Genomic DNA, 21,096 nt, shown 5'->3' on the forward strand with positions numbered 1-21,096 from the left:
CGTGAGCAAAATTGTAATATTCTGGTGCATTAGTGTGCACGGCTATAAATATAATAAATCAAATCAAAAATTTTTGTACAAGTCGTCGCTCTCCACTCAGTAAGTTCCTGGATCCTTCAGTTCAGACACATATGTATGTATGTATATGCATATAGGGTGCGTACGGTATTTAAGGACAACTGGAGAGTGAAACTAGTTAGCTTTTATTTTGATTAAAATTAAATGAAGTTTCACGAATTTGTTACACAACATCATACATCTATAAAATCACTCCCTCCATAAACTTGTATTAGATGCCATAATGAGTCCGGAAACGATTTGCAAGCCCGAATAAAATGCTCCTCATTCATATTGACCATAATGGAATTAATTGCAGCCGTCAGAGAAGAAATGGTGTTATGAGGATGCGTATTGGTTTTACGCGCAACTACGCCGCATACGTAGAAATTCCGGGGCTGAAGGTCTGCGGAGTTAGGTGGCCATAAGTTCAGTCTTATGCGGTCATGGAAATCAAATCTTGTGTCCCCATCGTTTTGTGTGAAGGAGCAGAGTCATGCTGAAAGATGTATGAGCTGTCAACTGCGTACCCTATCAATCCAGGGTTTCCCTACTGCCTGTATAACTCGGATATATGCAGCAGAATTCACTCGAAGCCCTTGAGTAAAGAAGTGTGGTGGTAAGACATGTCCTTTGTTGCCCATAACACATGAAACCACAACAGTGACTGGAAACTTCGTGAGGAACCTCTCTCCTTTCTGCGGTTGGTTTTTTGGTCTTCGACTTTGGATCTCAGGCGCTTCAGGGTGTTTAACTTTTTTTAGAAGGCGTTTTGATCAGACAACTCACTGTTCTTGTGTTTTCTTCGACGTAAACTGTCTTCTGCGCTTAACGTAGTATTTATACCGCAGATCTTCATGGACGACTCGACGTATAAGAAATATTAAGCTCCCTCGCGGCCACTCATTGATTTTGAAGGGTCTTCGTCAATGATCGCTTGCACTTGTTGGAGAAATTCTGCAGATCAGGCCGTATCAGAACGTCTTTCGTAGTTTTTGCGATTTCCAACAAACTCTGCATCGCCGCCTGATGCTTCCAATGCGCGGCGAACCTTAAACTCACGAGCGCACTTAAGAAAATTAGAGATCGGTCTGAATCGGTGTGATTTGCAGATATAGCGACGATAACAGCATATCTCTTAATTTCTTGAGTTAAAATGTGGTCCTCCTCAAAAAAGGTAAATAATGGCTTCGGAAAGTTTTAGCCATATACGAGGTGTGCTCAAAAAATAAGGCGAATTTTCATTTTTCTCAAAAAATATTTATTTATTTATCAATTTCTATTTTATCTCCGTCCAAATAGTCCTCTCAGATATAATACACTTGAGCCAGCGTTTTTACCAATCCTCGAAGCAGTTCTGATATGCACTTTTTGGTATGTCATTGAGCTCTCTCAGCGATTCGGTTTTTATCTCCTCAATCGTCGCAAACCACCGTCCTTTCATGGGCCTTTTCAAAATTTGGGAGCAGAGAAAAATCGCAGGGGGCCAAATCTGATGAATACGATGGCTGAGGCATGATAACGGTGTTGTTTTGGCCAAATAATCTGTCACAAGCAAAGATGAGTGGGCAGGTGCATTATCATGAATTTTTTGTCCACAATTCCGGTATTGCTTCACGCAAACGGCGCATCGCTTCAAGGTAATACTCCTGATTTACCGTAGAGCCTTGTAGTAAGAACTTCTGATGCACTACGCCATGGTAATCGAAGAAAACAGTGAGCAAAACGTTGACATTTGATCGAACTTGGCGTGCTTTTTTTGGTCTTGGCTCTCCTGGACTCTTCAATTGAGCCGATTGGGCTTTGGTTTCGATCTCATAACCATATAGACATGATTCGTCACCAGTTATGACCCTTTTAAGCAAATCTGCTACAAGCTTCGTGCCCAAAATTTCCGAAAAGATTGTATGGCATTAACCAACCGATATGCCGACATCCTCAACAACTTCTTAAATTGTGATTCGACGATTCTCCATACAAATTTTCTTCAGTTGTTGATGTGCTGGGGCATCCGGAGCGAGCATCGTCATTCACATCTTCCCGACCTTATGTGAAAAGGTTGTACCACTTGTAAACATATTTTTGACTCAGTGTACTCTCACCGTATGCCATTGTCAACATTTTAAGTATTTTTGAGCACTTAAATCAATTTTTTACACAAAATTTGATGCAACTTCTGTGATCCATTTTTTTGATAGCAGAAAATCGGCGAACTCGCAGAACACTTGTCTTATTTATGCCTCTCGCAAGCAAACTATAAATGCAACAGGTATACTGCTAAAACCGTGAACATATCTTCGAGACGAGAGTACCAACATAAAAAAAAATAATAATCGAAAGTCGAATGTACTTAGCCCGCGAAATTTGAAACCTTCACCTTATTTTTTGAACACACCTCGTATATGCATGCCTCGACTACCGTATGCAAACTGTATATGGATACATGTGTGCACCTACATAAATATGATGGCCTTTGAACCGCGTACATGCCTGCACATCGCTAGTCAAGATGCTGCTATTAATTAAATGAAAACATAAATTTTGCTTGAGAAACACTACTACTCGTATAATCGGATTAGAGTTTCATCTAGCGAAGAAGTTAAAGCTTACCGACACACTCATAAGCGTTTCAACTAATGTTACACTTTGTCTGGCAATTTGAAAGTGTGATAGCGTGGTTTACTCACATTCCGGTGTGCGTCACTTTGCACCGCAAGCGCATTTTCATTAAATTTTTATAATGCTCATAATAAGATTAGTTTGTGTTAGTATAAACATACAAGTACGAGTACATATGCAGAAAGTATGTAAACGAAATGTTAGTACTTAGTTACTGAAGTTGAAAAAACCACAGTGCACAACTCTGAACTTTAAACAACCAATGAAATGTTAGTGATGGAAATTTAAAAATTTTGTGTGTATTGTTTCGCTTTTTCTTCAACACTGCGCAGTTCTAAGCCTGAAGATTTAGTTGTATGCCAAAACTGTCTAATGGAGGCGAAACTTTTTAAACTTTTGCAATTGTACTTGAGGGAGATACGTCCATATGCGAGTATGTATGTATGTGCATATGTTGAAAGATGACGCGTAAATCTTTCGAACAAAATAATGTAAAGCATTAAATGGGCAGAATGTAAAGGAAGTGCAAAGGTATTGGAAATAAAATATGGGTTAAAAATTTGTAGAAAGGAGGAGAAAGTTTGCTTAATGTTGAAAAGAAAATCGTGCTGAAAGAGCGCCGTCGACTCGGAAACGACTACTAAGAACATTTTGCGCCGAAGCGAACCAGAAGATGTTTAAATATTTACTGAAATTAAAAATATTAGTTTGGAAAAAAAGAAATCCATTATTTTTAATTCATCTACCGCAAATACATAATGATATAAATAAAATTTAAATAAATAAAAAAATATTATAAATAAAGGGTGGTTAAATTTCAACGGCCGATGTTGAATATGAACCACACCTAAACGTCAACGACACCGTTGGACTTCTTTTTTTAGGGTTATTTGAAAGAAAAGGTGTACGCCGATAAGCCAGAAACAATTCAAGAGCTAAAGGGTGAGATAATTCGGCACATTAACGGCATAGAACCTCAATTATGCCTCAGCATCATCGAAAATTTGGACCATCGGATGGAGGTGTGCCGCCGAGGTCGCGGCGGCCATTTGACCGATATTTTGTTCCACACGTAATTGAGCCATACCAATATTATCATAATAAAGAGAAATGAGAGTAGTTTCCTAAAAAAATTTTATTTTATTCAAAATTAACACCGGCCTTTGAAACTTAACCACCCTTTATAAGAAAAGTAGCAAAAATTGCGTCTTCTGAATATTTACTAAAATGAAAAAAAATGTGCTTCTTCTGAATATTTCACTTATTTCGCATTGTCTTTTGTGCTTTAAAAAAGCAGTAATTATAAAAAAAAATTATTTCACTTAAATGTGTGAATGTATTATATAAAGTGCTAGCTACCAAGGCAGCTGGCTTATGCTAATTTAATTGCTCATCTGGAATATTGAAAATTTTTTCACCCGGAAAGCTCGTTGAAGTGCTATTACTGAATAAATTATGTTGCGCATTGTCACATAGATATGAGAAGATGTTAAAACGAAACTGATTTTATGCAGCTTTAATTAGCATATAGACATATATATATGTACAATAACTTTTACACTACTTCTATACTCCTTTTGTTATGTTGGTACACTCTTCATATGACGGTATGTGAAGTTTCATTTCAATCTGTCAATTGATTATTTGTTTCCAAGTCATTTAGTATCGACGTGTCAGCATTTTCTAAATGGAAAAAATCAAGTATCGCGCAGTGATTGAATTTTTATTTTTGGAAGTTTTAAAAGCAACGGAAATTTATGAACGAATGTTGAAAGTGTATAAGGACTTTTCGCCATCAATTAGTATAGTATAAAGACGGGCTGCTGATCGTATAAGCCTTGAAGACAACAAACAGCAACAACACCAGAAATGTAGAAAAGGTACAGGAACTTTTTTTTTCCTTGTTCACTCCTTACGGGAGCATAGGGCCTCGACAAGACTTGTCTTGCGTTGGCTTCGTTTATCTATTTGATTTCTAGCAGGGTAGGTGATTAGCTTGCCGTTGCCAATCCTAAGTCGTCGAAATGCCCACCTGTCGTTAGCTAAGGAACAACGCCGTCTTACTGCTTGGAGCGCCATCTGTGTTTCACATTTTTCTGGCAAAAGGATCGCACAGATGGTTGAGGACTATGCTAAATTTTGGTGTGTCTGCGCTATTACCGCGATTACCCGCTTCGTTTTGCTGGACCACTGATTCAATGTGTAACAGTTTGTTTTTGCTTCTTTCAGCAGCCACAATGCAAATAATGCGCTGACTATTGTGCGGGAGTAAGGATAGAAAGGATATGTTTTTGGGTGGAGAAATGATTTTTTTTTTGTTTTTTATCATAGAAACATGGAAAGTAGGTAAATTTGGAAAAGTGCGAGGGCCGTGCTTTACGTGGGACCCACAACCTCTGTGATGGCAGGCTAGTGTACTTACGCTAGACTACCGAGGCCGCCGAGGACAGTATATCGTATTGGAAAATCGTCGAGGACTGATATAGGTTTAGTAGAAGCCCTCGGCAGCTCATTGGGCAGTGTATGCAATATTTTGACTGAAGTATTGGGTTTCGGAAAGCTGTGTGCACAGTCGGTGCCGTATTCGCTAACAATGGTACACAAACACATTCCAATGCGACTTTCTCAGCCACATTTAGAGCGTTTTCGTTCCGGCTAAAATCCATGAATTAAAGTTTGAATTGTTGAAGCATGCGCCGTATCACATTTCTTGATGTACAGCAAGCGTTTAATAGAGTTTGGCACGCTGGTATTTTATAAAAAATATAGAAATGGCTTCCGGCTGCATATTTTCTATTAATTAAATCGTACTTAAGTGATAGACACTTTTATGTTCAAGCAAAAACAATTAATGCTGGAGTTCCACAAGGAAGTGTTTTGGGTCCGGTGCTCTATATTATTGTATATTTACAGCCGATATTCCTGTATTAACATGGCAACATATACGGATGAAACGGCTATTATTGCAGTTTACCGGCAGAAGCCTCTCAACATCTACAATCAGAGCTTAGCTTTACCGGAGCTTGGCTATTGCAGTGGGATATTCGAGGCAATTTGCAAAAATCAGTTTAAGCTAGGCAAATTACTCTTTGTCTAAAGTAGGCTTTTACCAAGCGTAAAATATTCGTAGAATTTCGTAGAAATATATCAATTTTGACTTCGCTACACAGGCAGTAATAATATCAAGAGCCATACAATCGTAGAAGATTAATTTTTTCATAATTTTTAAATTTCGGAGATATTGACATAGTCACGAGTCAGCCTGCAGCTACGCAGGTGGCTGGGTCATACTGTCCGTATGGAAGAAACTGATCCGGCAAAGAAGGAGTTTGAGACGGTAATTGGCGGTGGATGGCGAAGGGGACGTCCTCGTGTCCGGTGGAAGGACCAAATTGAAGGTGACCTGGCTTCTCTTGTAAAAGGGAATTGTAAAAGTTGTGCGGAAAACAGAGACACCTGGCGAGGCATTATTCGTCAGGCTGTAACTCGGTAACGGGTTGTTGCGGACAATTAAGTAAGTAAGTAATATGCATACATAAACACATACATACAAGGATGATAGAGTATAAGGTTGCGCTTCCGAGTTGGCTGTGTCGTCAGGATCCATGAATAAACAGACAAAAGGATGGTGAATTACTTGTTTTTGAATTTAATTTGTAATTTCTGTAACATATGATTTCTCCTCCTTTAATCAAAATCGCGACAAATAAAGTAACTGTTTTGGGAAGACGCCACCTTCACTATTCAATTCTCCTTTCATACATATTCATATATAAGTATGTATATGAATGTGGGTTAGTGTATTATTGAAAATGTGGATGAACACACGAAACGAAATTTAATCTGCACTTTATCAAATGATGGAGGCGCCTAATGGTTAGCATAGCTTAGCAATTCCGAATTATGTGTATTTATGCCTGCTAGGATCAGCAATAAATCTGCCACATTAGTATTCGCGTGTATGGGTTAAATTAAATTTGTCATTTGCTGTTTTTAAAGCTTTTAACGGCAATCATAAAAAAATCAAATTTATATGAGCGCAAGTGGGACGTGATAAACTTTATGAATAACTCAAAACTTATTCGTGCCAAACATTATTTTTAATTGGCGCGTACACCCTTTTTGGGTATTTGGCCGAGCTCCTCCTCCTATTTGTGGTGTGCGTCTTTATGTTGTTCCACAAATGGAGGGACCTACAATTTTAAGACGACTCTGAGCGGCATGGTTTTTATGAGAAGCTTTTTCATAGCAGGAGGTTTACTATTGACTGCCGAGGGCCACTGCTTTTAGAAAAAACTTGTTCTTCATTAGAAGAAACTTATTCTCCATATTTTATTTAAAAGTTTACTTTATCTTAGACACAGTCTAAAGTTAGAGTGACGAAAAGTTGCTACCAACCTGGCAAATTAAAGAAGTTTCAATATCTGTGTGTGTTTGAACGGTTAGATTATGATTTTCATTAAAAAGAGAGAAATTTACTGTTTTGAAGAAATTGAGAGGAGCTTCAATACGATAAATGATTCACGATTATTTTGACAATCTTAATAATTTCTTATATATATACATATATATATATATATATATATATGCTCTAATTTATTTCTTCTTCTCTCATAGCGTTACAACGCGGGGTGCGTCAAAGCTTGAGCTGTTGCTTCGTAGTTACGTATTCCCAGCTTCTTAAGATCGTGTTCCACTGCGTCTATCCAACGGTTCCTCGGTCTGCCTTTGGCTTTCACGCCCATTAGCTTTCCTGTCAAGGCTTTCTTCACGATACAGTCAACAGGCATACGGATCACATGACCTAGCCATCTTATGCGCTGCGCTTTAACAAAATGCACAGCTATCTCGATCTGAGTTAGATCGTTCAGTTCGGAGTTCAATCGGATTCTATAGGTACCATCATCCATTCTAATTGGGCCAAAGATCTTTCTTAAAATTTTTCTTTCCATGTGAGCAATCTGAGCACAATCATCAACCTTAAGAGTCCATACCTCACAACCATATGTTAGGATTGGTCGAATAAGGGTCTTGTACATAGTGAACTTTGTAGCTGTAGACAAAAGTCGGGACTTGAACAAGTTAGGATAGGCGTAATACGCTTTGTTGCCGGCGTTGATGCGATCCCTGACGGCGGAGTTGAATCACCGCTACATGCGAACATAATTCCTAGCTACTTAAAATGCTGCACTGCTTCAAAAGTATAGGCTCCCACATGGAAATTTGGCATCTGTGCAGACCGCCTCGATTTCAATAGATATTTGGTTTTGCCCTCGTTTACAAAAGGGCCAATATCGTTCGGAATTTTGTTAATTTATAAGAAAATTTCTTTTAAGTCATTCCTATTTCTTGAGAGAATAGCGATGTCATCTGCATAAGCACATATTTGGGTTGTTTTAGTTATCAAGGTACAACCTTTGTTGACTTCCCTTACGACAAAGTGCAGCATCAAATTGAATATGACTGTTGATAAGGCATCACCTTGTTTTACACATGTTTCAATAGGGAACGACTCTGTGAGCTTCCCTTGAATGATCACTTTTGCTTGTGTATTTGTGAGCGTTGCGCTAACGAGCCTTATTAGTTTGGCAGGTATTCCAAGAATAAGCAATATATGCTGGATCCTATCTCTTTTAACACTGTCGAAGGATTGTTTGAAATCAATGAACAGGCAGTGAACATCTAGCCCGTATTCATAGTGTTTATCAAACATTTGGCTAAGAACAAAATATTGGTCGATTGTAGGCTTGCCTCTACGAAATCCGCATTGGTAGTCTTCAATTAATTTAGACCTCTAATTTATTAGACTTTTTAACTTTACTCTGATTATTCGCAAATATTTGGAAGCTGCTTTGGTTGACTTTGCTTCTAATGACAGAGAAAATGCGTTCCACACTCTAACAGTATTGATAAAAACTAGACTTGTAGAGCTCGTAAAGCTCAAAAGAGTACAGTTAAGCCACAGCGACAGAGAAAGTTAGCAAGCGTACATTCTAATAATGAAAGAAGGGTAAAATTAGCTGTCTGCGTTGGTGAGCCTTCATTTACGTGGTACGCTCATAATATGTGTTGGTATCTGCTGACACATTCATTACGTGAGTAAGCGCGTATAAGGCTGTGTGATTATTATTTTATCTCGCCTAACACAAATGCATTTTTTATGAAAGAATTATTTTTTGATATGTGTACGGTTCGCATACGAAGCACTTTCATATTTTATAAATACATTTTTTAACCAAATTCATTCACTAAATTCGTTCAATGAAAAGCTTTATGGCACCAACTAAAAGCAAAATCCGAAATGCACATATAAGCGAACTCTCCTAAAAGACAACAGTAACAAAAAATACAAGGTGGCGCAAAAGTCACCTTGCTATGTTTTTTGGCTGTAATTTAAAAAAAAAAATGAAAAACTTTGATTCTTCTTGTGGATTATTTTTATTTGGTCTTTTAATTTTTTTTACATCAAGTCGAGAATATGATGTCATGTAAATAGCCGCCGCCACAGCTGATTGCCATTTGAGCCCTTTTTATACCATTTTCCATCACGTTGGCCAAAACTTCCGGCGATAGGTCCTCACATTCTTGACAGATATTGTCTTTAAGAGCTACAAGAGTCTGAGGCTTGTTGACATAAACCCGCGACTTCAAAAAGCCCCACAAAAAGAAGTCTGGAGCGGTCAAATCAGGCGATCTTGCTGGCCAGTGCAAATCGCCAAAACGGGAGATTTGGCGCCCGGGAAATGCGTCCTTCAGCATATCGGTTGTGGCACGTGCAGTGTGTGCCGTTGCACCGTCCTGTTGGAACCACATGTTTTCTAATCCCAATTCATCAAGTTGTGGCAAAAAGAACTCGTTGATCATTGCTCTGTAGTGCTCACCATTCACAGTAACCGTTTGGCCCGCGACGTCTTCGAAGAAAAAAGGTCCGATGACTCCTCCAGCGAAAACAGCACACCATACAGTGACTTTGAGCGGGTGTAATGGCTCTTCGTGGGTTACACGCGGATTTTCAGTGCCCCAGAAGCGTAAATTTTGCTTATTTACGTACCCGCTAAGATGGAAATGGGCCCCATCACTCATGATTATTTTTGATGAAAAATCATCTTCCTCTTGGTGGTGATTAAGGATGGCTTGAGCGTATGTTAGACGCGATTGGGAGTCAGCAGATAACAGCTGATGCACCGTCTGGACTTTGTTCGGAAACATCTTCAAATCTTGTACCAAAATTCGCTGTAAAGACCGTCGACTGATATCCATTTGCATGGCACGTCGTCTGGTCGATGTCGACGGCGTTTCCATGACATCCTCGGCTACAGCAGCAATATTCTCTGCAGAACGGCTACTCCGGGGTCTGCCACGCCTGGCAGCATCTCGTGTTCTGCCAGTCTCTTCGAGGCGAGCGGCTAAACGTCGCAGTGTTTCACCAGTAGGCGTTGGATGGCGAGGAAATCTGTGACGAAATTCACGTTGTGCCAAAGTCACCGACCGATTATTGGTTAAATAAATAGTCAGCAATATTCCGCGTTCTGGAGCAGTGTAGCGTAACATTGTTTATTAACGTATATTTCGCATGTGTTTACTACACAAATGTCAAAACAGAACTGACATTAGGGGCCAATCGCAAAATTTATAGCATTTTCTGATAGGAGGATTACTTTAGCGCCACCTGTTATAAAGACAAAAATAGAAAGAAAGAAAATCCGAAAATAGGCATCGCTGGCAAGCCAAGTGAAAATATTGTACTTAAATTTTAATAGCTCGAAACATAATCACTGAACCGGACAGTATATTAAAAACTCGATTCTTGCACGTAATGAACACAAATTATAATAGTTTTTTTACTCACAGCAAACCAAGTTTATTTGTTTTTATTATATTAATTAAATACACTTTAATGCGATAAGTTTTAGTTGCACGTCAATAAATTTTCGATTTTGGTTTGTCTTGTTCACACTCGCTTGTCAAGTACCACACTGCTTCTGAGCTTCTGCCATCTTAAACCTGTTTAAGCAAGGATTGTTTTGCTCTGCCTAATCCAATCATTTATTGAATCCTGATGTAATGCGCCTGCTCCGATGTAATTTTATTCGTATTTAGCATCACGTCGTTAGTTCCTTCACCGACAGTTTCGTAGTCTTCATTACAGTATTTTTCATTTAAAGCTGTTCCGAATGAGGTTCAACAGTCGATTGCTCGATTTCAGATTGGGAGATTTGCTGCAGTGGTCGTACTTTCCGAAGCAACGTTGAAATGAATTGAATGTTGGATGCAACATCAGCCATCCGTAATCGTAACTCCGAAGGAAGAATGATATAGTTACAATCCCAGTAAGGCCCATATATATATATATGTATATATGTAATTGGCGCGTACACCCTTTTTGGGTGTTTGACCGAGCTCCTCCTCCTATTTGTGGCGTGGCAGATATTTTTATGAGGAGATTTTTCATGGCAGAAATGCACTCGGAGGTTTGCCATTGCCTGCCGAGGAGCGACCGCTATTAGAAAAATGGTTTTCTTAATTTTGGTGTTTCACAGAGACTCGAACCCACGTTCTCTCTGTGAATTGCGAATGGTAGTCACGCTCCAACCCATTCGGCTACGGCGGCCCATACACTAGCTAAAAAGCATATTGCATTTTTCAGGTTAATATTTCGCAATGACCCATCGATAGTTTCTCCACGAGCAACAAAGAGACTTAAGAGGGATTTTTCGTAATTGTGATTCTTGGGCTGTATTAGAGTTGTGCAGTTTGGAGGAAAGCACGTTACCGATATTTTGCCATCGTAGCTCTGCCTTTTCCAGAAGATTTTGCGCACGAAGAAACTCTTTTACCTGTTTATTTAAGCAATTTTTCATTAAAATAGGATTATTTATTTTGAAAAAAAAAAAAATGAACATATCTCTGGAACAAATATTCTGCGAAATCATTCTTCAAATAAAGCTAAGGTCACCGAAGCACTTTTATTTCCTTCGTTGACAACAGACATATCAGTAAAAAATATTTTAATCAACATAGACTCGCCGATTATTCGCCAATAACCATTATTTTTACTTTACGATTTCCAGCAGCATTTGTACAAGCAAGCAAAGTTATTCCCTCCTTGCTGATCGTATGCGCCGGAGCCGAGGTTTCTTTGGGGCGCACAAGAGTTTTATCGAGTAGTACCTTCCAAAATAAACCAGATTCATCGGCATTGTGTATCTGTTCTTTTGTCAAACTTAAATCCATAATTGTTTGGTTGATTTGGTCAAAAAATGGGCTGGACAATAATGTCACTCTTATTTGATATTTAGTCTCCGCAAATTTTTCCTGAATTTCGGCATGTAATAACTTGGCTTTCTCTTTTAGCATTTCACTTGTAAGTGGTAAGTTTTTGGCCCTTTGATCCGCAAACCAATTGAAAAACGCCTTTGGAAACTCAGAAATCTGAAGAGTTTTCATTTTACCTGGACCGGATCCGGATCGCGAAACAAACTTCTTTATGGACTGTTAATTTTCTTTTATACGAGTCGCTGTTGGTCTACGCATGTGAAAGTTGTTTGCTAATGCATTTAAGAAAATTCCCGCATTTAATTTGTTCAGAACGCCAGTTTTTTCTTTTATTGTAAGCAGAGTAAATTTTCTCTTTGCCATTTTGAGACCACACGACGCAAAAGTTAACGCAAAACTGTTATTTCGTCAACAAATGAATTAGACGGTACCTTCCTTATATTCATTTAGTTGATTCAAATCAAAAATATCATTACCAGAATGACATCGACGGTACTTCCCCGATCTTTGTTCTTAAAAATATAACGTAACAAGAGCGAAAGAGAAAGACAAAACAAAAAATGTTGCAAGTATCGAAATACAAATTTTTCAATGGCGCAAGTACTGAGTACGCAATGAAAAAAATAATAATTGTGTCAGAATTATCGAGGTGTGCGAGAATCCAGTTTCTACTGTATATAGACAGACATTGAACGACATTCATCGGAAGATCCTTACCACCTTCCTAAACTTCCGACCCGTGAATACCGTTATCAGAGTCCAAACACCACCAATTGCAGACGAAGAGTTTCAGCTGTCTCGCGAGACCCGCGTAACATTGGCTGAATTTAGAGATTTTGTAGTAGGTTAAACTCCTACTTATTCCGAATCGACCCGACATACCCAATATATGTCTAGCATGTGAAGGCACATCGCACGACACTGACTACCTAATCATATATATATATTTTTTTTTCTACAGGTTCCTAGGAGGACATAGGGCCTAATAATATGCCTCATCAAACCTGCTCACCTAATACCCCTCAATCTGTCGAAACAGCACGTTTTGTGGGAATACCGTTAGATGAGTTAGACGAAGACGATTGGTGACTACACCGCACTCTTAGGGTTTATCAAACTGTTACAACAACAAAAGCATTGAAAATTTAAAAGTTTGCAACTACTACTCCACCAAATATGGAAATTTTGAAACAGCGATTGCAGCCGTAATTTTAATCAATTTAAAGGCAATAAAATTAACCAATTAACCAAAAAAAGGAGAAAAATACGAGTCAAAACCAAGTAAAAAAATAAATAAAATAAAATTCAAGTCGTTGTAACAACAACTACTTAATCTGAAAGTGGAAGTCTACGAACAAATAAACAAGAAAAATTCCTTCTCAAATGTGTTTTCTGCTTCAAAATCGATCCACTAGATGCGCCAAACGAAGGCGTACAAAATTTATGTACCGTAAAATGCGAGTATACAGATTTCTTTATTCGCATGCCTTTATATGCAGTTTATTAACATGCTGCCAAGGTCAAACATCATTCCGTAAATGTAAGCCTACAAATCAGTTCATTTGCTCACTTGTAAATCACAGATTAACTTGACACTTCACGTTTGTGTCGAAATCAGTGGAAAGTGCTTAACATGAATACATACACACATACAAACTGCGTGCGTACATATGTATGCATCTAAAGTGAAATAGACAAAAAATGAGCTCGATGATGAGTACTCGTATATGGCATAGAGAATGGAACAAGCGAAAGCACTGTAGAAAAGATAAATGAAGTTGAAAACATTTGGCGGCATTTAATCCTTCACATAAATTGCAAATCCCTATGCGACTTAGTACTTGAGAAAGTTCACATGTATAAGTACTTTTGTATACTTTCTTGCTTTCTTTGTAGCTGTGTGCCGGAATGAATCCAAATTATTTCGTTTATACTCGTAGTTCAATGCAATCATGGATATTCACCGAACTCCCGTGAACTGAAGATTGGGAACTTGGAATGTATGAACGCTATAGGAATCATCGCGTCTGGTCTCTGTAAAGATTTTTTTTTATATAAACTGCGAAACCAGATGGCCTGAATCGTGCGAGCATACCACAGATTATGGACTGTCCTTTGTATACGCAGAAAAACCTATTGAACAACTCAGAGCGAGTTCTACTCTCAAAACAAGCGCGCAAATCGCTTATGGACTCTAACCCGTTCTATGACCGACCGAATTATCGAGGCTAGATTCCGTACACGTGCTAGAAATATTACCTGCGTGCAGGGAAACATCGAGTTTTTCAGATAAAGATGTTTTCCATAGTCTCCTGACAAAGGTAGTTTCAAATGTCAATAAAAGTGACATTATTCTGCTTACTGGTGATTTCAACGCGCAAGTAGGCACCACTAATGCCAATTTAAAGCAGGTGATGGGTTGTCACGGAATCGGACGGATGACTAAAATAGGGAGCTTTTTACAAAGCTGTGCTGCAGCAAAAAGCTCGTCATCGGAGATATCATCTTCTCACATAATCGCATACATAAACTGACATGGGTATCACCTGCAGCTGCAGTATTGGCCGACAGTGAAACGGAACGCATCGTAGCACGGGAAAATAGTACCCAAACTTGGCAGCAAAAATGGAATTCCACAACGAAGGGCCGCTGGACACATCGCTGCATTCCAGACTTGCGTAGCTGGATTGAAAGAAAACATGGTGAAGTAGATTTCTATCTGACGCAATTTTTAACCGGGCATGGATGCTTCAAAGCATACCTCCATCGGTTCAGACATGAATCGGATCCCACTTGCGATTACTGTGGGGTAAACGCGATAGAAGACGTTCACCACGTATTCTTCGAATGTGAGCGTTTTTATGGCTCTAGATCGAAGCTTCGGCGCATATTTGATGGAAACTACGATCCAGATACATTCGTACAATCCATGCTACAAAGCAGGGAGAAATGGACGGCAGCATGCGATGTCATAGCAGAGACCATGAAAAAACTAAGGACCCTCGAAAGAGTACGACGAATGATCGGCGACTAATTCGCCTTCCCCCCCACGATGTAATGCTTGGCGGTTGTCCCGTGGGGTGTGGAGTTTCGACGAAACAACAGGCTTGTCCTGGTTTCAAAGGGCCACTTGAGGGTAGCGCGCTACCACAACGCCCATGGAAAAAAAAAAAAAAAAAAAAAAAAAAAATGGGTATCACCTGACCATAACACTGAAAAAATATACCATATAGCCATAAGCAAGAACAGGAGAGGATCTTTGCTTTATGTTTGCAAGAAAAGAGGTGCTGACAGGACCAGTGATCACCGTCTACTGATGGTATGATTGTATGTAAAAATCATGCTCAGCGAACACAACGAAAATTCGACGTTTTTAAGTTGCGAGATACCGCGGAGCATCGAAAATACACAGACTGCCTGAGATCTGCTACCGAAAATATGATAAAGTTGACTGGCCCATAATTAAAAACATCTTTAATGAAGCTGCAAAAGCGCATATCGGATTTCCTGAAAGAAACCGAAAAGTTTAGATCTCAGACAGAACCTGGGAACTCATTCCGTTGCCCAAGGGGGAAAAAGAACAGCTAAATGCCGTCAAAACAAGGAAATGCAAAGCAAAACACTTAAGGGGTTATATATCTACATATATTTAGAAGGTCGAAAAAAGCAAATTTTCCAGAATTTTTTTGAGAAAACTTTTAAATTTATTAGTCTTAAAATTTGTACATATATTATGTTATCTTTTAACTATATTTTAGGACTTAGTATTAGTAAAAATATTTATTTGGAAGGGAGCTACAACTGATCTCCGGAAGCTCCTCTCAAAAGAGACGTTTTGCGGTGACTACTATATCTCTGAACTGGATCCTCTGAAATTAAAAAAAACAAACCGATTTCGTTAAAGTAATGTTAAATCTAGCAATTAATCTAAGGAATAAACAAAATAAATTTGTTTGACAAAATGGCGGTTTCTCAAAAAAAAAAAAAATCGATTTTTTACCAAAATTTCGGCCTTAAATTGTTTTAAAAAAAATATTTATCGGTGCGAAAAAATCTTGAATTAATTACTAAAAAATATATTTAAGAAGCTCGTGTGAAAATTTCAGGCTAATCGGCTTAGCCGTCTTCGAGTAATGTTGGTCACCGACTTTAAAAACACTATTTTGAGAAAAACGCGTTTAAAGTTTGAAAAACACTTTCAAGCACTCTGAAACGGCTTTTCAAATTTGCGTGTAACTTCGAAAATATTCATCGGAACGATATATAATAAAATTTTCCTTTTTTGAAAATTCTAACTGTATATAACCCCATAAAGGCATATAGTAGAGTTGACCGTGCTAGAAAAGATAACCGCGAATGAGCAGCAGTAGCAGCGAATCGCAGCAGGGATCTGTACTGAGGGAGACTAACCCAAAACAGAAACACATCATCCTTGCCGAGAAGAAATGTTGACGGTAAGTTTGTGAGTCCATCGGAACAACAATTAATCATCTGGAGCCAGAGCTTCTCAGAAATGGTTTTAAAACCATCGATAAACGTAGAGAAGATATGTCAATGCGCAGGCCACATAGAACGGCCTGGAGGTCTTTCAGATGAACTAAAGGAAAAATGTAAGGAGGTATGTAAAAGTACCGAAAAAATGGAGACGTCAGTGCAAAAATTGGAGGGATATAACCTTGTTCAGTATGGTAAACAAAATGATTGCACAAATCATAACTAGACAGGCTTCATAGCGAATCGTTAATGTAGAATGTAATACTCAACACGATGCTTTATTTCCTACTTATTTCCTACCCTATTCCTTATTTTCCTGCCCTTATAAAATCAAACTTATCTGGATACCTAGTCAGTCAGATATGAGGGGCACTACGATTGCTGACCAGACCATTAAGGATATGGTTGTTACATATAAAATGACTTCTAATGTTCTCTAACTGCTTATTAAACATGAAAGGAAAAGAACTACTATCTGAGTGGTACAGGTATAACCATCATTATTCCTCAATCAATCCTACCCAATAAAACTCTGCATTCCTGCGTCCGTCCTTACAAACACTCTTACTCTCTCTGGTTGCTATTCGTCTTGTAATTTTTCACTCAGTATTCATCATCTTCTGCCCCATGATCTGCTGCCCGAATCTTGAAGTCCAAAGACAGCATTATTTCAACAACAGCAATATTTTTGAAATATTAAAGACCCGACGGATAAAATAAAAAATAAAATTAAAAAATGTAAATTTTTTCTTGTCTATTTTTATTTTAAATATTTAAATAAATAAATAATCGGCGAGCTCCTCCTCCTATTTGTGGCGTGTGACTTGATGTTGTTTTACAAAAGGAGGGACTTGCAGTTTTAAGTCGACTCCGAACGAAAAAGGGTTTTTTCATGAGGACCTTTTTCATGGCAGAAATACACTTGGAGGTTTGCCAAACACCTGCCGAGGGTCGACCGCTAGTAGAAAAAAGGCTTGAACCTACGCACTTCCGAATGGTAGTTACGCACCAAGCAATGTGCTTACGGCAGCCGCCTATTTTTATACACACAAGAAATTAATTTTTCGGTACCAAGGTAAGTACCAAACTAAGAGCTATATTGAGATTTGGCTTGTTGGCTAACGGAAATCCTTGATCACTACAGATTTTAACAAAGCTGTGCGCGATTTGATCAAAGTTTGGCCATTTCAAAATATTAACTTATCGAGCTTATCGCTCTCTAACCCAATTTTGTGCTATCCTGTCAACGATTTTTCCACTGCACCTAATATTTGTTGACTAAACATTGCGAATTTTATCAAAACGGCAAATTCGATGAACTCACTGGGCTTTAGATTAAAAGGCTTGTGTAGATATCTGGTGGACAATCTAAAATACTCATTGTACAAAATTTTACTTGGTTGAGAGTACCCTCTCAATTGAATAAAATTAATAAATAATAAATAATTTGCAACAAAAACTTTTTTCATTCTGATTTTTAAAATATTTTGTTTCCTTTCCTTGTTCTGTCATATGTACTCATACATATATTGGCGCGGACACCTGTTACTAGTTCTACAAACTAGTTCTGTATTTTTTATGGGAGAAATACCGTCGGAGGGTTTCCATTGCATGCCGATGGCAAATCGTTATTAGAAAACATTTTTCTTTTACTTGATATTTCATACCCACAGTGAGCTTCCAACATGGAGCCAACCGACCCAGCTATCGAAAATATATGCAAACGAGTGCATACTTTTAGCTTTATAAAGTCGCATAGCTCAAGTACTAGAACTGCATTACTTCATTGGTTGTCATTCGGCATGATAAATGAATAATTAATTAGTCTTTGATCAATTTTTTACCCTGTATTTACCTGGAAAGCTTCATAGATGATTAATGATTCGCGATAAGGCTGAATATCAGCATTGCTTTCAAAATACTAATGCTCAAGCAAATCGAAAATAAAAAATGCATATCATATCTTATCGCACTGGAAGAAACAGCTTGCAATAAAGCATTTTGTACGGTTATTTCCAAGTTGCTGATAAAATTCAAAATAAATATAGCAAAACAAACTAATCTTATCTTTCGAAGCATTGGAAATACTGGAATATGAAATACCACGAAATTGGGCGACAATTGGTTCCATCGCTTTTCTTACTCCAGTTAGTTCAAATTAATAGTGATAGAGTTATGTACTCTTCGTAAAATATTTGCAATGTTTTTTTGGCATTTGTGTTTTTTCACATTGACTTTGGTATTTGCGTTCACCAAAGCCGAGGCAATCGATGAAAATGAAATAGAACGTTTTTGCTATCCAGAGCAGCACAAAAACACCCGGCAATCGTGTGAGTGTAACAATGAAAATGCACCGCCATGGGGCATACGCGCCATAAACATCGATTGCAGCTACAAGAACCTGAAAACTGCGGACTTCTCTGAGGCGTTGCCGCTTTATGTGAACACCTTAGACTTGTCTTGGAACTCAATAGATCTGGTGCCGACGCTGGCTAGTGATAGTCTACGGGTGTTGAATATTATGCACAACAACATCACCACTGTAACCAACAAAAAGTTTGTGAAGGTCACGAATCTACGCGAGCTCTACTTGAACTGGAACAGCATTCAGTCCATCGAGTTGAACGCCTTCGACGAGCTGGCTCATTTGCATGTATTGGACTTGTCGCATAACAACTTACATGCTTTAGCTCTACAGCTATTCCGACCGTTACTGGTGCTAGATACATTGAATCTATCGTGGAACCGACATCTTAATCAGACGGAGGGCATACAAGAGCGGGATTTTTATCGCACTTTCGGCGTGTATTCCAAACTACGTATATTGCGTTTGCAAGCATGCAGTTTAACCGATCTGCTGTTGCCCGAGAAGGCGCCATTGGCTGAGTTGGATTTACGGTCTAATAGGCTGGAAAAAATGCCAACGCAACTGCCAAGCACTTTGGTGAAACTTGATATTAGTGGCAATCTATTTCACACCTTTTCGGCGGCTATGACAGCTAATCTGTCTGCCTCGTTGAGTGAATTATATGTGGAAGACATGCCACGTCTGCACTTTGTCGAAGACAATGCATTTCTTCCACTGACTGGCTTACAAAAGGTTAGTTTTCAGAATAGTCGTCGGTTGACGGAGTTTAGTGGCAGAGCGTTTGGTGATGAGGCTAGCCGCTTTCCAGAGCTACGCACTCTCATTTTTAGAGGCACTTCAGTGGGTTTTTTTAATGCTACTTTGGCGCCTATTTTCAAACAACTTACCGAATTGGATCTTAACGGTATGCCGTTGGTCTGTGACTGCGAGTTAGTATGGATGAAAGGGCTGATAGTGGAAACGAATGGTCGCTGTTTTAATCCATCACGTTTGAGGGGAGAAAGCCTCACGACAGCTGAGAAGTCCGATTTCAGCTGTGCGCATTGGCCCCATTGGGTGGGTGGGCTATTTATTTTCGGCCTCATACTGCTTTGCGCCGCGGGCATTTACGCAATAGTGATGTGCTTAAGACCTAACAGAGGTGGCGTAACTCTGCGCCGCAAGGTGGGCTCAGGTAGTCCGTATGCAAGAGTTACCATTGAACCAAACAGACAGGAAAACTATTATTGATTTCCACGATTTTTAATTAAGGTAAAAACATGTGAAGATATGTATGTATGTAGTAATAGCGACTCCGTATTGTAAGGAAATTCAATAGTATAAAATATAATATAATAAAATCGTGTGAATAGGTATCGGTATACATATTTACAGCAAGAATATGTATGCGGTTTTGTTAAATAAAAATGTGCTTATGTGCTAATAGGAATTAGTTCTTTTTCTAAATGCACCACATTCCAGTTTATAGTAACTGATATCAAAATCTTATCTTTGGCATAAAGCAAAGGTTGTTCTTTATTGAATATTTTTTATTTGTATTGATATGTAGATATGTACCATATGACAAATGTTTATATATATATATATATTAGGGTGGTCCAAAAAAAAATTTGTATGCTGCCGCCCCCCAAAATAGTAAAGAATGAAAAATAAAAAGACCCGTATTTTTTTTTTTTTAATCAGACCATATTTAATGGTGCCGCCGGGGCTTTGAAATATCCCATGTATTTTGCATGGGAAAAAAATACTTTTTCGTAGATTTCATGTAAAAACCTGGAAAATGAATATATTTTAACCGGATAACTCAGTTTCTCTTCATAATTGGTCAGGGAATAACAACCAATTATGAAATAATTAATTTTTTTTTGTATTAACTATTTTCATAAAAGTAATATAAAATATTGTTTTTCGATTTTTTCTTAGATTTTCGTTTTATGGGGGCTTTTTGGGGTTCTATAAAAAATAGTTAATACAAAAAAATTAATTATTTCATAATTGGTTGTTATTCCCTGACCAATTATGAAGAGAAACTGAGGTATCCGGTTAAAATATATTCATTTTCCAGGTTTTTACATGAAATCTACGAAAAAGTATTTTTTTCCCATGCAAAATACATGGGATATTTCAAAGCCCCGGCGGCACCATTAAATATGGTCTGATTAAAAAAAAAATACGGGCCTTTTTATTTTTCATTCTTTACTATTATGGGGGGCGGCAGCATAAAAATTTTAATATAAATTTTTTCCCATGCATTTTTGGACCACCCTAATATATATATAGCT

At 38.3% G+C, this 21,096-nt stretch overlaps 1 protein-coding gene across 1 annotated transcript; it reads left to right on the forward strand.

The window, feature by feature from the left end:
- The first annotated feature begins 18,626 nt into the window (after nt 1–18,626).
- On the forward strand, nt 18,627–20,079 carry LOC129245483 (leucine-rich repeat neuronal protein 2). Its single transcript, XM_054883663.1, has one exon. It carries the CDS (start codon nt 18,647–18,649, stop codon nt 20,042–20,044), a length of 1,398 nt encoding a protein of 465 aa, XP_054739638.1. The 5' UTR covers nt 18,627–18,646; the 3' UTR covers nt 20,045–20,079.
- Nucleotides 20,080–21,096: the final 1,017 nt, after the last annotated feature.

This window comes from Anastrepha obliqua, chromosome 4 (genome assembly GCF_027943255.1).
Source record: "Anastrepha obliqua isolate idAnaObli1 chromosome 4, idAnaObli1_1.0, whole genome shotgun sequence".
In the NCBI taxonomy this organism is placed as follows: Eukaryota; Metazoa; Arthropoda; class Insecta; order Diptera; family Tephritidae; genus Anastrepha; species Anastrepha obliqua.

Bases quoted from the DNA above. Each gene is read 5' to 3' on its own strand.
- LOC129245483 (XM_054883663.1), top strand. From the start codon at position 18,647: ATGTTTTTTTGGCATTTGTGTTTTTTCACATTGACTTTGGTATTTGCG.